The sequence below is a fragment of the Amyelois transitella genome, chromosome 7 (genome assembly GCF_032362555.1).
Source record: "Amyelois transitella isolate CPQ chromosome 7, ilAmyTran1.1, whole genome shotgun sequence".
NCBI lineage: Eukaryota > Metazoa > Arthropoda > Insecta > Lepidoptera > Pyralidae > Amyelois > Amyelois transitella.
Genome location: NC_083510.1, coordinates 9814772 through 9830797, shown reverse-complemented (window position 1 = coordinate 9830797; position 16026 = coordinate 9814772). Strand labels below are relative to the sequence as shown.

At 34.5% G+C, this 16026-nt stretch overlaps 1 protein-coding gene across 1 annotated transcript in view; it reads left to right on the top strand.

Annotated features, from left to right (window-relative positions):
• Positions 1 to 16026, top strand: part of LOC106130171 (ionotropic receptor 40a) — a 28647-nt gene that overhangs the window by 3725 nt on the left and 8896 nt on the right. Inside the window, exons 2-10 of the mRNA XM_060945137.1 lie at positions 8774 to 8917; positions 9286 to 9379; positions 9464 to 9559; positions 9991 to 10127; positions 12849 to 13008; positions 13575 to 13681; positions 14232 to 14325; positions 15003 to 15161; positions 15698 to 15851. Of these exons, the coding sequence (XP_060801120.1) occupies positions 8774 to 8917; positions 9286 to 9379; positions 9464 to 9559; positions 9991 to 10127; positions 12849 to 13008; positions 13575 to 13681; positions 14232 to 14325; positions 15003 to 15161; positions 15698 to 15851 (1145 nt within the window). The remainder of the gene's footprint in view (positions 1 to 8773; positions 8918 to 9285; positions 9380 to 9463; positions 9560 to 9990; positions 10128 to 12848; positions 13009 to 13574; positions 13682 to 14231; positions 14326 to 15002; positions 15162 to 15697; positions 15852 to 16026) is intronic.

Sequence of the window (16026 nt, the reverse complement as noted above, 5' to 3'; positions counted from 1 at the left end):
AGATTAAACAAACTACTTCTTTCATAAAAAAAAAACATAGTTTTGAAAGCTTCTATTTATATTTTGACTTGTAGAAGCACAACTTCTTTCTAAAGAATTATTACATCGGTGTTGTCTTATTATCAGTAACTTAGTATTTAGATATCTATCTACTATGACTACAAGACTGCATTTAAAAAAATAAATCACTTCACAGTATTTTATCGATTTATTTGTACCACATTAATATTAGGAACGCGCAAAGAATAATCATTTACAATCATAGTATTTAGCGACGATTGTAGTAAGTATTAGCATCTAAGCTCGAACTCGGCAGTATTTTGAAAATTCGGCAACAAATCGGTAGTATTAAACCATACGTCGTAGCAGCTATGTTCACAGGATGGTGTTTTGTTAACACGCGGCCGGTAGTGGCGACAGGCGACCGCGACGTTCGTCTCTGCCGGCCAGTCAAGGAAGCCACGTAACCGCATAATGGATAGCCATTTCTCTGTATTTTGAGAACGCTATTGTTGGGAATTTTCAGGATGAGTATGTATTTTTTTGGAGATACAGTATGATTTCATGATAATACCTACTGGGTCCCGACATATCGTCACCTTCATCATCATTGTCATGGCTGCATGGTATCCACGTTCTTAACCCTTACGGGGTAGATATGGAAACTCGAAAAGTCTGAGTAATTTTCATTGAACTTGAAATTCTTCTTGAAGACGATTGGCTAGCAACCCGTCAACCAACAATAACCCTATTTGAATTTCAATTACATCACTAAACCAAATAGCTGAACGTGGCCTTTCAGTTTTTTTCAAGTCTGTTGGCTCTATCTATCCCGCAAGGGATAAAGACATGATTTTATGTATGTTTTTTTCCATTCCTTCAATCTTTCCATTCCATTTAAAGTAAGTCCATATTAATTTTCATCATATTTTCGAATAATCACCGTTGCCGCGAAATCAGCAAGTCAATTCAAATTAATTATAACATAGTATATTTGCAATGTTTTATATTATTGCTCTTATTTAATTTTATGTATGCCGTGTGGTTTCCGGCACCAATACAAAAAATAATAGAACCACTTCATCTCTTACCCATGGATGTCGTAAAACGCGACTAATGAATAGTTTACAAACTTGGGATTAATTTTTTAGGCGATAGGCTATCAACCTGTCACTCTTTGAATCTCAATTCTATCATTAAGCCCAACAGCTAAACATGGCCTATGAGTTTTTTAAGACTGTCGGCTCTGTCTACCTCGCAAGTGATACAGACGTGAATATATGTATGTATGTAGTATTTAATTTTACACTGTGTCTTTTAATTCGTGTTCCTGGTAATAATCTCGTTCACGAATATATTTAATATTGTATTAAAAGCATATCAGAATGTTAATTTGGCTTCCGTTAAAGCTCTCATGTACATTATATTTAAATACTATATGTGGAGAGAAAATACACAAATAATCTGGATACAAACGTGCACTACAGACCGAACGAAAATAAATACATATAAACATACATATAATCACGTCTATATCTCTTGCAGGGGTAGACAGACCCAACAGTCTGCAAAAGACTTAAAGGCCACGTTTAGCTGTTGGGCTTAATGATAGAATTGAAATTCAAACAGTGAAAGGTTGCTAACCCGTATTTATCATACAAAATATATATTATTTAGAGACTATGTTACTGGGATATAGACGTGACCATATGTATGTACTATGCTACTGCAGCGGATCTCAAAAACGAATCAACCGATTTTGTTCTCCAACGAACTTAAAAATCTATTGACAGATCCTATACACATTTTAAGTTTTATCAAAACACACAGCTGTTTGTAAGTTATCGCGTTACAAACATATATACATACATATAAAAATATATTTTAGATTAGGAACCCAAATTTACATAAACATCAAAATTACAGCAACTATAAGCGTTGCATTTACTTTTTACAAGGCCGCGCATTGATCGGTGCAATCCGCAATGAACCGGTTTTCAGCGGTTGGAAAAAATTCAATTCCGCCGACACAAGCCACTGCGCCGTTTGAAAAAAACGTTCGAAAACAAAACGCGGCCTGTAGTTGGAGAAAAATAGAAAGTACCGTTAAACTTTGAAAATGGAATGTGGAATTATTTTATGATTAGTTTTCTAATGGTTGACTGGCTGAAAATTTTTCTTATTATAATGTAAAAAGAAGTATGTAGGTAAAGAATGTAAATTTGTATTGGAATCAAAAAATTGAATATATGCCACAGATAATATAATTATTATTCTGGTTTCAGCAAGGCAAGTTACAATTTTAAAGCGAAATAATACGAATGAAGTTGACTCCTACGCAGGCAACGGCAATTACAACAACAGATTTGTCCACGGTGGAATTTGAACCTGGGACCGCAGATATCGACGAACTTTATCTTTGCACACAAAAACTCATACTGAATTCATTTTTAATTCGATACAAAAGAAAAATGCGACAGCAATTAGGAATATGTAGGGATGAGAGATATATGATAAGAATTGTTAAGTTCATTACAATTTAGTCTCTCAGAGTACTCGTAGCAATACTCCATGGAACTTTTCTGGTTAGGGAAACGAATGCACAAGTTCTCAGAAACCTTAACGTTAAGAAGACGAGTTAACTTCAAAGATAACAAATTAAAGTAGATTAAAAATTAAAAAAAATCATTTAATTCATTCATTCATATAATCACGTCTATATCCCTTGCAGGGTAGACAGAGCCAGCAGTCTTGAAAGACAGAAAAGACGACCAGCGTTTAGGCTTAATGATAGAATTGAGATTCTAATAGTGACAGGTTGCCAGCTCATCGCCCAAACAGGAGAATCCCAAATTTGTAAACCTATCGCTTAGTCGCCCTTTACGCCATCCTTGGGAAAAAGATGGAGTGGTCCTATTCTTTTTTTTTATATTGGTACCTGGAACCACACGACATGAAACATTTTCAAATCATACATAGGTTTTTTTAATGGGCAAGCAACTTGTCATGAATAAATCTCAAGTGTAGAATAAGCGACGGAACAACTATACTGCAGCATTTTCACCGGACGTCAAAAAGATACCGCAATGATAAAAGGTCCTATTTTGAAATGAAATCTTTAGCGATTTCTGTTATCTATTTATGATTTGATATCTATAAAGATTCATAGATAGTCATATCATACTTGTATTGGGCTTGTTAGTTCAAGTTTTCTTTGAAATACCTTTCACAATTTAATTTTTGCTTTCCTTATGCTTGTTAGCATTACCCACGTTATATGAAATGTGTAGGTAGGACAACTGTTATTGTGTGGCAAATAATATTTTTCTTCCTTTAATTGGGCGTATACACTAATGAAGCGAAAGAATTATGCAGGGATCATGGCAAGTGGAAAGATGTAGTCTCTGCCTACCCTTGCCAAGAAAATAAAATAAAATGGTTGAATGGAACTGAAATATAGTATTCTAAATTTAAAAGCTTACATTAGCTTAGTATAATTCCTTCTCCTTAGAACTCAATTCTTTATCTTCCCAGAAGAAAGTTAAAAAAGATTTGTGCATTCAGGTACTCTAAAAATTAACTAACATCGTCAAATGATGCAATAATTCCTCTATAATTTAAAAAATACGTTACGTTACGAAGAAAATAAAAGAAAAGTCATTAAAACGTCCGAAATATTTACCAAAACATATAAAAAATTATATTATATACTCATATACATTTCTACAATACTCATGTACCTATTTAGGTATTTAAAGAATAACTAATAAATTGCAAATTGAATACAAAGGTATTTTTTTGTTGAGAACTGTATTGTTTAATGTTATGATGTACAAATATGTATATTAGGGTCAGAGGGGAATCGCTTCGTGTAAAAACCTGACTCACCCAATCCAGGATCCATTGTCAAAGGCATACCCCGGGTTCCTCTCCAGAGAAGTGAGGATGCAACCGGGACTAATGCCAGAAGGAAGAAGAAAGGATTAAACATATTCACGCTACGATGTGCTACGAATACGTAGCACATAGCTCGTAGAGTCTACGAGCCTCTACGATTGAGACTTACACATTTTTTACTTAAATTTCGAAAGGATATATTGTATGTTTTTTAACATGTTGCCATAATAAAAAAAAAGAAGTTTTTAAAAACAAATACTTACCTTAGGATATATTATGATTTTGTAATTTTGACAAAATTTTATAGCGTACACGTAACCGTTGTGTTGATTTTGTTGAGTTTTCCAGTAGCGCAAAACTCATAATTTTATAATCTATTTATTTTAAGGCTAATTAGGTTAATAAAATGGCTATCATAATCTCATTGCGAGTCAAAAGCCTTTTTCATTTTTAATATTTCAATAATATTCTACTTCATAAAAAATTGCAAAACATACATAAATATGTGACATCCACCACGGTATTTGCGTCAAGCTAAAAATAAATGGCGGTAGACGTAACAGCAACATGAGCCGTTACATGATCAGGGCTCCTCGCGGAGTGCGGGAATCTAAGGCCCCCGAGGCGTCACTCTTCATAGCTGCGATGCGCGGCGCAATTTATAAGAAACTATAGCTTTTTCACGGAGCTTCGTACACACTTTTGTCTGTGGTTTTTGATTTTTTTTGTTACAAACAAAATATTTACGTATATACACCTTCTTCTTTCATCAGGGAAGTATTAATACAACAAGAATTCCTGCACAACATTTTCCGCGTCGTATTATATCAAACGTAAAACTTGAAAACCGTTAACTAGAAATTTTTCTAATGTCAATTTTAACGCCAGCCGTATAGTAAAAAATATGAAGTCAAAAATGGCATAAGTACGCTAAATGATTGTATTAAAATTCAACCAGCATCTCATGTTCTGACAATAATTCAGGGAAATTTAATTTCGAACACGAGGAAACATTTGAAAACAGAACAACTTGGACATCAATCTGTTGTTTGAACTTGGAACGGAGTCAAAATTGCTTTCGCTTCCCCTTTACACCAGAGACAAATGTTGTTTCAGGCAAAATTCTACCCAAATTTGAAAGAGCTATGGTTTATTTTTGCGTGATTGGTAGTGTCTATACATTATCAACCATATTAATATTGCAGCGCGGGAACATGTGCATGTGTCATGTTTTTTGGCCATTGTTTACGAGACGTGTCGCCTCGCGGTTGGGACGTTATTTTGTTTCCATTTAATGACTTATTCGAGAGCACATGAAGGTATATAATTAACCCATTTAGGTCTATTTAAATTAAGCTTCTCGATTAAAAAGAGTATCGCACAAGAAGAAATTCACCTCGGCCTCCTTCCTACCAATGACTTTTCTGAGTTGAGTTGACATAAGACTTACCGATGCTCCCACATTGAAGGAAAATATCGTGAGGAAATTTGCATATTTACGCAACTGCATATATTACCATGATCCACTATTGCACACTGTGCAAAAATTTCAGAGGTCAAATGGAAGTGGCTAGGTGTAAAGTCTTACTGTATAGAAAATAATAAGCCACTATATTTTTTTAGGTTTCTAAGGGATTATAGACGTTTTAATACAGGTTATATAGGACTTATTAATATTATTCTGATTACGTACGAAATTAAGTAATTACTTTTCCATTAAAACTTAAGGTCAGAAAGAGAAAGTCATTACTCTTGTTATTAAAGAAAGGCTATTTTTAAAACATTTTCCCTCCCAATGACCCATTAAACATTATCTCAAATCGACGGAACCCTTAAGATAATCATAAATATTCTGGGAAAATATCATTAATCTGATGAACTAATTCTTGCCCGAATACCATAACAAGGAAAATAAAAACAGAGCCTAAGCTCTATAGAATTGAGGACAGTTATTTTACTTCAAGTGTATTACGTACCCGGTAGTTATCGAAACTTGGAGAAGAATGTAGGATATTTAGGATAGATGCATTACTTTATTTTACAATGTAAGTAAATCAGGTAAAAATTACCAAAAGGCAAATGATGTCATCAGACTTTATAAGGCTACGGAAAGAACATTATTTTTATAATTAATTGACACTGACAAGTAACCAAAAAAATAAATATTGATAACATTGGTTGTTGCATGGATGATTAAAATAAGTATGGTGCAAAATTTAATTCAATTTTGTAGACAAGCAAATTCCACTATTTTCTTTTAAATATAAAAAGACGAAAAATAAAAAAAGGTCAGACGTTTCACTATTACATTGATTTCTCAAAGAACAACAAAAAGCTTTGTCTTTTCATACATATCTCATCTGTGCTCCAAGGCAAGTTAATAATGTTTTTTTACGATTTACGTGGAAGGTTTTCCGATAATTGATCTTCAGTGCTCATTGGGGTAAGCATAATTAATAGTATGGCTGAATTATGACGGCTTAGTTATTGGAAAGTAATATTATTTTACAAGCACCTAATGAACGGGTCTATTTTCAAATGAAAGACTATGGAACAAATCCTTTTTTATACAAACACTGCCTCATCCTTTTAGCCTTCTTGGTTAGTCCTGGTTGCCTCATCAGGCAGATTGAGATAAAACGCCATTCAATAAAAAAGAACTACTTTCTTCTGTACTTTGAATTAGGAATGTACCTCTTTTATTAATACAATTATTGCAAAGATTTAATTTTAATACGAAATAACACAACACGTATTGTCCTTCAGCATCATCATTACAATAATATCAAAGCACTAATCCAAAAATACAAAAACAATTCTATTATACCACACATCCACCTTCATCAATCACCAGTCAGTCAGTCAGAATGCACATAATAATGTCATTGTTTGTGGATGTGGGTCGGGCCGAGTGTAGCCGGGGAGGTAATGCTCGCCTGAGGCGGTCATTTTGTGTCAGCTCATAATTCAGCGCTGTCGACCGCTGACAGCTAGCGACTCAGCACTTATTAAGGGTTAGTGCAGATGTTATGAATCTTATAAACTATTGATGAACGAGTAATGTAAGGTTATTTTGTAACTGAAGTATGCCCTTGGCTCCGCCTGCGTGAAGAGAAAATTCCAGCTAAATTATTACGGGAATTCCTGGAATCTCTATGTGAACCTCTAAACTACATAAGGAATCTACTTTCCAAATTTCAAAACTCTAGACCCAGCCGTTTGGTCTGTCCATTGATATGAGTCAATCAGATAGTTAGTGTCCTCCTTTACATATGTTCGGAAGTCAGATTTATATCAAAAATATGACGATAATGCGAATAATAAGCGTGGATGAAGCGAAAAAGTATATAGTCTCTACCTACCCTCCGGAAGAAAGATGTGATTTTATGTATGTTTCTATAAAAAAGCAGTTTGTCAAACAAATTTATTTGCACTTTGCGTATCGTAGTCAAGACGTCTAATATTCTAAGACTTACCTGCATACATAATACACGTAAATGAATAGCCTCATATGTTTACGTGTATCCTTTCCCATAAGGCCGAAGGCTCAAAGGCAACACGGTAAAGCTTTTAAACCATCGGTCATGTAGGCCCTTCCGATGAAAAGTAGCCACTTACCTCGTCAAATGCCAATCCAACGACCCGACCACTCACGGGTTATTTAGAACGATGCACATGTACTTAGAATAATGTATAGAAGACCAATTCGAAAACTTATTTTTTCTTACACGTATACCACTTACTTTACTAAATATATTTATAAATCGGGGACCTTGCAGCGAAAAGTCCAGAAAACTCAAAACGAGGGTGATGAATGTAGATCAAGCAAAAGAAGTATGCAGCGAATAAAGTAGAAAAATATAGTCTCTATAGCCGTGATTTGTACCGTGCCGTTTGTTGTTTGTTACGTACATACAAACATATAATCACGTCTTTATCTCTTAAGGGGTAAACAGAGCCAACAGTCTTACAAAGTCATACAGTCTTAAAAATCCACGTTAAACTGTATGGCTTAATGATGGAATGGAGATTCAAATAGTGACAGGCTGTTAACCCATTGCCTAATAAGGAACTCAAATTTATTAGCCTCTCCGTTAGTCGCTTTTTACAAATTCCGAGAGAAAGAGAGGGAGAGGTCGTATTTGAAAAGTGCCCGGAACCCACACGGCACCGTGATTTGTATGTATCACATACTTACTATGAAATTAAACTGCTAGTTCCCTGCATTTTCGCTATATCACAACTTTGCGAAGTTTTATTAATTTTGTGTAAAATTTGTTGCTTGCTTATTCTGTTCATTAGACCTACGATACAAGCTCTCTTTATGCCAGTTAATCAACACCAAATTATTTACATAATAATCATCAACAACATTGGTATAAAACAAAGTCACTCTTTGCTTCAAATCCGACAACTAGCTACGGATTTCACTATTATTATTATATTAAAACCATTTTATAAGATCTTATCATGCTCGTGGAATTTGGAATTTTCCATAGAAAAATCATAAACAAAAACACAATTGAAGGCTCTTCTGTTATGAACTATTCTATGCACCATAATAATTCAATAATCTTCGCGAGTATATTTCAGAACATTTCGGTCGTCACACGAAAGTAACGTAAATACTTTTCGGATATTTCTTGCCACAAATTCAGACAGGGTTTTATTCACAAACGATTTCGTGGAAAAATTTACGTTTCTCTTACATACTTCTCTTTTATAATATATGTATAAATATGAACAGAATTAATTTCACTGATGTGTTCCAAATGTAAAATTAAAAAGTTGGCTATGGAACTTATGTAACTGGCCACTTTTAATTCAAAATGTTAATTGCATTTGTTTTAGTTTTAATTTGTTTTTCCAATACTAGTCATTGTTTTTTCGATATAGAGGATGTTATATCGGAAACTATGACACGACTACCGGAGGACTTCACTCTGGCTGTAAAAGATATAGCCGAAGGTTTGCCGGCTAAAACGATAACAGTGGTTAGAGGAGAATCTACTAACATCAGGCGAGTATATCCATGTCTCTCTCTCTCTTTCTCTCTCATATTTACGTTTACCCCGTTGTGTTCGCACTTTGCTACATTATCTTTCCGGCTTTCTTGGATTTAATTTGCTTGTTCACCACGAAAGCAACTGGGAATTTGGGAGATCCACAGTTTTTTCCGAGATCACCACTCCAACTAAGTTTTTTCAATTAAACCTAGATTAGCGAATAAGTATTTAAATAAAGAACTAAGAGGACTACGATATTACTTAAAGCGCCTTAAAGAGAGCGAATCATAGACTCGGCGTGTATAAAACTGAAGTTTTGCAGAGATGAGCTACCAAAGAGAAAGTTCCTTCAATTAGATCCTTCAATTGTGTGTTATTACAGGTCAAGTGATATGTTTGAACTATTTTGTCTGCTAAGTGAACACAAGGTCCAAGTAATTAATTTAGATCTACATACGAAAGAAAACAAAAACAAGGTAACTTAAACTTTTTGTACATAAATTTTAGGACCATTTGGCATAATAAATAAACATAAATTGTACTAAAATGATTTGTTCCAGTATTATAGTTTTCTAAAAAAAGCCCTTGACAATTCTGAAGAAAGAGTCAGCCTCATTCTCTGTGAGCCGACAGAATGTGAAAATATTCTTATAGAGGTACGTGTCTATTTATTCTAATTCTTGTAAAGGAAACTGATATTTTATTAGACCTAAATACATACAATGGTAGACATCCCAAAGATATAAACTTATCTCTCATTCAACCAAATATTTGAAAGAGCTGTACAAGTTACAAACAAGGATTAACAATAAATGTATAAGTTAGATAGGGTAAAGAAAAAATCCCAAAAAAAAAATACATGTTTTTTGTAAAAATAAATCTAAACCTTGAGGGAAAAGAGTTTTAATTAAAGAAAAAAAGGTTACCCGAAACCGCCGAGCTTGTATGAAGAGAGTTATGAATGTGGACGAAGCGAAAGAAGTATGCAGAGATCGTGGCAAGTGGAAAGAGGTAGTCTCTGCCTACCCCTCCGGGAAAGAGGCGTGATTTTATGTATGTATGTAAAAAAAGGTTACTTTCTGCTCAGTTAACAGACAACAACTTGATTCATCGGACGATCCTGTACATCTTCTTTTGGCCTCGAGGGTTCGTCTCCGACAAGTTTTTGAACACCATCAGGGAAGCCATGCGAGTAGCGGTCATCACGAACCCAAGAAAAAATGTGTGAGTTCCATTAAATCTGAAAATGTATATTTCAATTTTTTTATTGCTCTATTCAGTTGTAAGTGCTACAAACTATAATAGTCACTGGTATACGAGTATAAAGAATACAACATGAACCCTGAATTAATATAGCAAAAACTTAAGAGGAACGGTAAGCGTTAATGACAAGTATGTGTTTGTGTCTACGGGATTAATTTAAAAAAAATCCTAATAGCACAACTAGTTGTGTTGTGCATATCAGTTGATCCACGCAGAGAACGTGGTTTTTCGACCTAAGTAATATAATTTAATTAGCATAATAAAATATTTTTTAACACTTTATTGCGTCATTTATTTATTTGTAAGTGTGGTTTTACTTCCGGCGACTAAGGGATAGACTAATACTTGGAATTTTGCTTATATGCGCTAGGTTAGCAACCAGACAATTTTTAATTTCAATTCTATCATTAAGCTACGAGTATATTGCTGGACGTGATATTTCATACTTTTCCAGACTGTTGGCTGTCTACCCGCAAGGGATATATACGTCACTATGTATGTGTGCTTAACTTACATACATACACAAAATAGGAGGAGTAGGCAGTGCCGATCTTTCCATAAAATAAATGAATACCTACGAGAACAATTCCGTTTATTAGACCTTATTCGCCTTATATTTTTTTTTTCAAATGTCTGTAGATGACCAATCGTCTGAGATTATAAACAAGTATTTGTTGTCAGCCAATCACAGTAATTAATGAATTATAAAATAATGAACATCCCGAATGGGTTTTTGGCATCAATCTCTATTAATGTTTGTTTGTTTGGCTCTACTCGATTAATGTGGTGTAATTAAAATCAAATTGACAGATCTGTAGTGTAAAATAATTAAATAATGAAAGTAATTCTTTTTAGATAATTTTTAAATCATATACCAACAATTTTATAACCTATTATTAAAAGAAATAATTATTCATTCAGAATTAATATAAATTGTTAATATTTTCAGAAAAATGCAATTAATTCCCACAAATAATTTTCCACTAATCTACACTAATATTATAAAGAGGAAAACTTTGTTTGTTTGTTTGTTTGGTTGTAATGAATAGGCTCAAAAACTACTGGACCGATTTTAAAAATTCTTTCACCATTCGAAATCTACATTATTCACGAGTAACATAGCTTATATTTTATTTTGGAAAAAAATAGGGTTCCGTAATATATTTGGATTTTTCGGACACAAAATGAAAAAAACCAACCAAAAAGTTACTTATTTTGCCTACGCTGCCTAAACTACAAAAGATAGAACCATAAAATGTTTTAATTAATTGTAGATCTTATAAATATCTACAAAAAAGTCCGCGACACACTATACCTATCTATGTCGAGTAAGGCACAACAACCACATTTTTATTTAAAAATCTTGAATTTTTTTTTGGGTCTACATTTAAACGCGTTTTTTTTACTCATGCTATTAATCCTTATGAAAATAAATAATTTCATCAATAAGTACAGTTTATGTAGATAATATTTGGTCTTGAATGATTAAAATTGGACGTTTGGTTTTGAAGTTGTAGTGAAATTAAAATATAACGATTTCTGCTGCACGGCCCGGGACTGCAGGCAGAAGTGACACTTTTGCCGGGAGCAAGACTTAGGTAGCCGCTTTGCGGGCGGTCCTTTAGTTAGTTCTAATAGAGATATATTAAGTACCGTGCGAAGCCGGGTCGCTAGTTAATTATAAATAGAATAACTTCATTTACTGAACGACACAAATTTAATACAATAATAAAATTTAGTATAATTTAATACATAGATTAATTAACAAAACAACACGTTTTTACCTTATATGTTAAACAATGTTATAACTTTATATATATAGTGAATTCGGGGTTGATTACAAATTTTTTTTTTCATGGGTATTCCATTCTACCATTTAAAAATGGCAAGTCATCAATTCGAATTTCAAAAAAACTTCAAAATAGCGGCAAAACGCTGAGTACTGAATACCGGGCATGCTGAAGGCACTGCTTTTTTTTAAACGTACAAGCAACAGCAGCTGATTGGGCAGCCGGTCGCCTAGGGGTATTTCTAAAAATTACATTTCGCCTCCAACGAAGCCCAATAAACCCGTACGAAGAATACAAAGGTCCGGACTATCACGTACTTTGTAATTCGATTGGCCCGAACGCCGATTGAGAGTTGGCCAAAACATATTTTATGAACGCCAAAGAAAATATACAATTTATTGGCTGAGAAATGGTTAGGCCTTTTTGGAGTTAATTTTGACAGGCACTAGTGTCGATTGTACTGTTGCAGAAGAATACATGGAACGGAAAAAATATTTTTATACTCTAATTTACAAATTTATTATTATTGTTAAATTTAATTTATTATTATTAAAATAGTTTTATGATTATTTTGCCAAGTTACAATTTTTATTTCTCGTTTAGATTCCCTTTAGTTAATTTATTAAATTTAAATTTATTTTATACGCTTATCTCAGTTTTAAATAAAATAAATTTGGAACGAGATTAATAGTTGCTGAATATTATATTTTTTTTTAATTTTGTTCATATTATGATGACGATGGGCCAGCAACTTGTCATTATTTCTGTATCTCAATCCTATCAAATCATTCAGATAAACTTGACCTTTGGGTCTTGTCACCATTGGCACACTCTACCTCTTCATGGATAAAGTCGTGATATGCGTATTTTAATTCCATTCTAAATGTTTTAGATTCCGGGTCTATTACAATCAAGCAACGCCCAACCGGCTCAACTACTTGTCTATGGTCAACTGGTGGTCGGGTCGACTGTACAAGTCGCCAGTGCTGCCCCCTGCCGACAAAGTGTACGAAAACTTCAGGGGAAGGGTGTTCGACGTCCCTGTTTTACACGTAAGTTTGCAATCGCAGTTCCTACGTTTAATTTTGTTTTCCTTATCGCATTAGTATTTATACGTGTTTTTTTTTAAATTGAATTATTAATTTGGAAATGTATATTCTCCTTTTTAATGTTAATTTTAATAAATTATTTTATAATTAATATTTATATAGATAAACATCCAAGATCCAGGCCAATCAGAAAAAGTTCTTTCCTCATCTTGCCCTGACCGGGATTCGAACCCGGGACCTCCGGTGTCATAGACAAGCGTACTACCTACCGTTGCGCCACAGTGGCCGTCAAAAAGTTGTCTGTTGGATGATATCAGAGGCAAAAACTTAACATACTCTTTTAAAAGTCTTTGATATGGAATTAAAATCATCCTGGAATACCCACGGAAAAAAAAGTATCAGAAAGAGAAATTACCTACTCTCTTACCCTAAAGAATCGAATATTTTTTAGTATTTTTTCCTTATACCAGTGTTTCTGGTGAACACAGATAATGTAAAAAAAAAATACAGCGGCAAATTTCGAATTCAGAATTTAGTAGCTACAGAGTATAAATACTTAACTCACGCAGGCACCACCATGGCACTTCGTGAAATACAACAATGATTCTACTGTAAACGTCACGGGGGGCCGAGACGACAAACTTCTGGCGCTACTGGCGAACAAACTGAACTTTAAGTACGTACACACTTTTCTTGAGAACATAACACAAGTTCCCTATACAAAGGCATCCTACGTTTTCTTACATACATCCATATAATCACGTCCACATCTCTTGTGGGGTAGGCAGAGACAATAGTTTTGAAGACTTAAAGCCCACGTTCAGCTGTATGGCTTCAGGATGGAACTGAGATTCAAATAGTGATAGGTTGCCAGCGCATCCCCTACAAGAAGAGTTTATTTTTAGTAGGTAGCATGTTTTCTTAGGTAGATCAAAAAATTGCCCAATAATAAAGGAAAACGCGAAATAACTTAAAACAAATTCATACTCATTCAGAATTATAGCAGTCATGTAAAAAAAATATTATCTAAAGGTTATAATTTTTTTTTTCGTAACCTTTCTTTTCATTCTCCTTAGCTTATATTTATTTGTTTTTCAACTTGTTACAAGGCACATTTTCCTCATTGTTATGATTTCACTTCTTCCCGGAAGGAAACCGTTTATTTTAGGACATTTTAGATTGCTGATAATGATATACTAATGGGATGTTTTCGTTGTTTATTACAGATATAAATATTACGATCCGCCGGACAGGAGTCAAGGCTCTAGTATATCGGGCAATGGAACTTTTAAGGGAACCCTGGGCTTGATTTGGAAACGCGTAAGTTGGTTAAAGTAATTAGGCATCTGTGGCGCAGCGGTGGTACGCTGTGACTCCGGAGGTCCCAGATTCGAATCCCAGCTAGGGCATGATGAGAAATGTCTTGGATATTTGTCTGTATAAGTATTTATTATTATAAAATATAGTATCGTTGAGTTAGTATCTCGTAACACAAGTTTCGAACTTACTTCGAGGCTAACTCAATCTGTGTAATTTGACCTATATTATATTTTTACACTTTTTTCCTTCTCAATATAAGCTAGGTAAGTACCTTGTTCTCAAAATCACATTAACTTTTAAACTCTATGCTCGCCAAAGTCGGATATATGTAATAAGAAAATAATACGCATATAAGTACTGCGTCTACCTTACGGGGTAGACAAAGGAAACAGTTTTTAAAGACTCGAAAGCCATGTTCAGTTAGATGGCATAATAATGCAATTAAGATTCAGATAGTGACAAAATCCTTTCCCAAGATTAGTCGTCTAAATAGGACAATCCCAAGTTATTCCAAAATCAATAATTGATTTATTTATTTATTAAAACTTTATGCAAGTAAAATGTACAATAGGTGGATTTAATGCCACAAGGCATTCTCTAATAATGTACTCGATTGATGTATACTTCAATTACTATATTAACCTGTTGACGGATTATGTTGTTTTATATATCCTTAGAAAGCAGATTTCTTCATCGGAGACGTGACGATGACGTGGGAGAGGCTGCAGGCGGTGGAATTCTCATTCCTGACGTTGGCGGACTCTGGCGCGTTCCTTACTCACGCGCCCGCCAAGCTGAGCGAGACTTTGGCCATAATCAGACCTTTTCGGTGGGAGGTACGGACTTTCTTTCCTATAGTAAGTAAATGTATGTTCGGACAATTATTACAGGTTTTCCAAATAAGTCCGTCAAAAAATAATGTCTCCTTTAATAATAAGATATTTAATCAATATATTTAGGAGATAAGTTTGCACTTCTTTCCACTTGCCAAGATCCCTGCATACTTCTTCCGCTTCATCCATATTCATAACTCTCTTTAGGCAAACTCGTCGGTTTCTGGTACTTCTGGCCTGACCTTTTGATAGTACATCTCCGAAAGAAGTATGCAGGGACCGTGGCCAGTGGTAAGATGTGGTCTCTGCGTACCCCTCCTGGAAGGAGGTATTTGTGTATGTATGTGTGTAAGTTTATAGGACCAAATATTTTAAAATACCTAACTACATTAAATAGTTAGTAAGTTATAGTTTAGAACTAGTTTTAAGTACACCTACGTATAGTCAAAGGGGGATCTTTAGGTCTATGGAGGATTCAGCCGGAAGGCCGAATGCCAGAATTATAATAACAAAATTTTACAAATATTGCTCTCATACAGGTATGGCCTTTAGTATGTGCCACCATTCTGGTCACGGGCCCAGCTCTATGGTTCGTCATCGCCGCGCCTTCTCTCTGGCAGCGGCGCCGTCGGGACCAACTAAATCTCTTGAACAATTGCTGTTGGTTTACAACTACCCTCTTTTTGAGGCAATGTAAGTTCGTCAAATATGAAGGAGTTAGCTTGGACATTTCTCCAACTCAATTTAATTAAGGTACTTTCGACCTTGGTCTAATCAGATCTTGTCAACAGTACCCTCCGAGAGCTTGCGTGAAGAGTTGCGAATGCGATTGAAGTATGCAGGGATCGTGGCAAGGGGTAAGATGTAG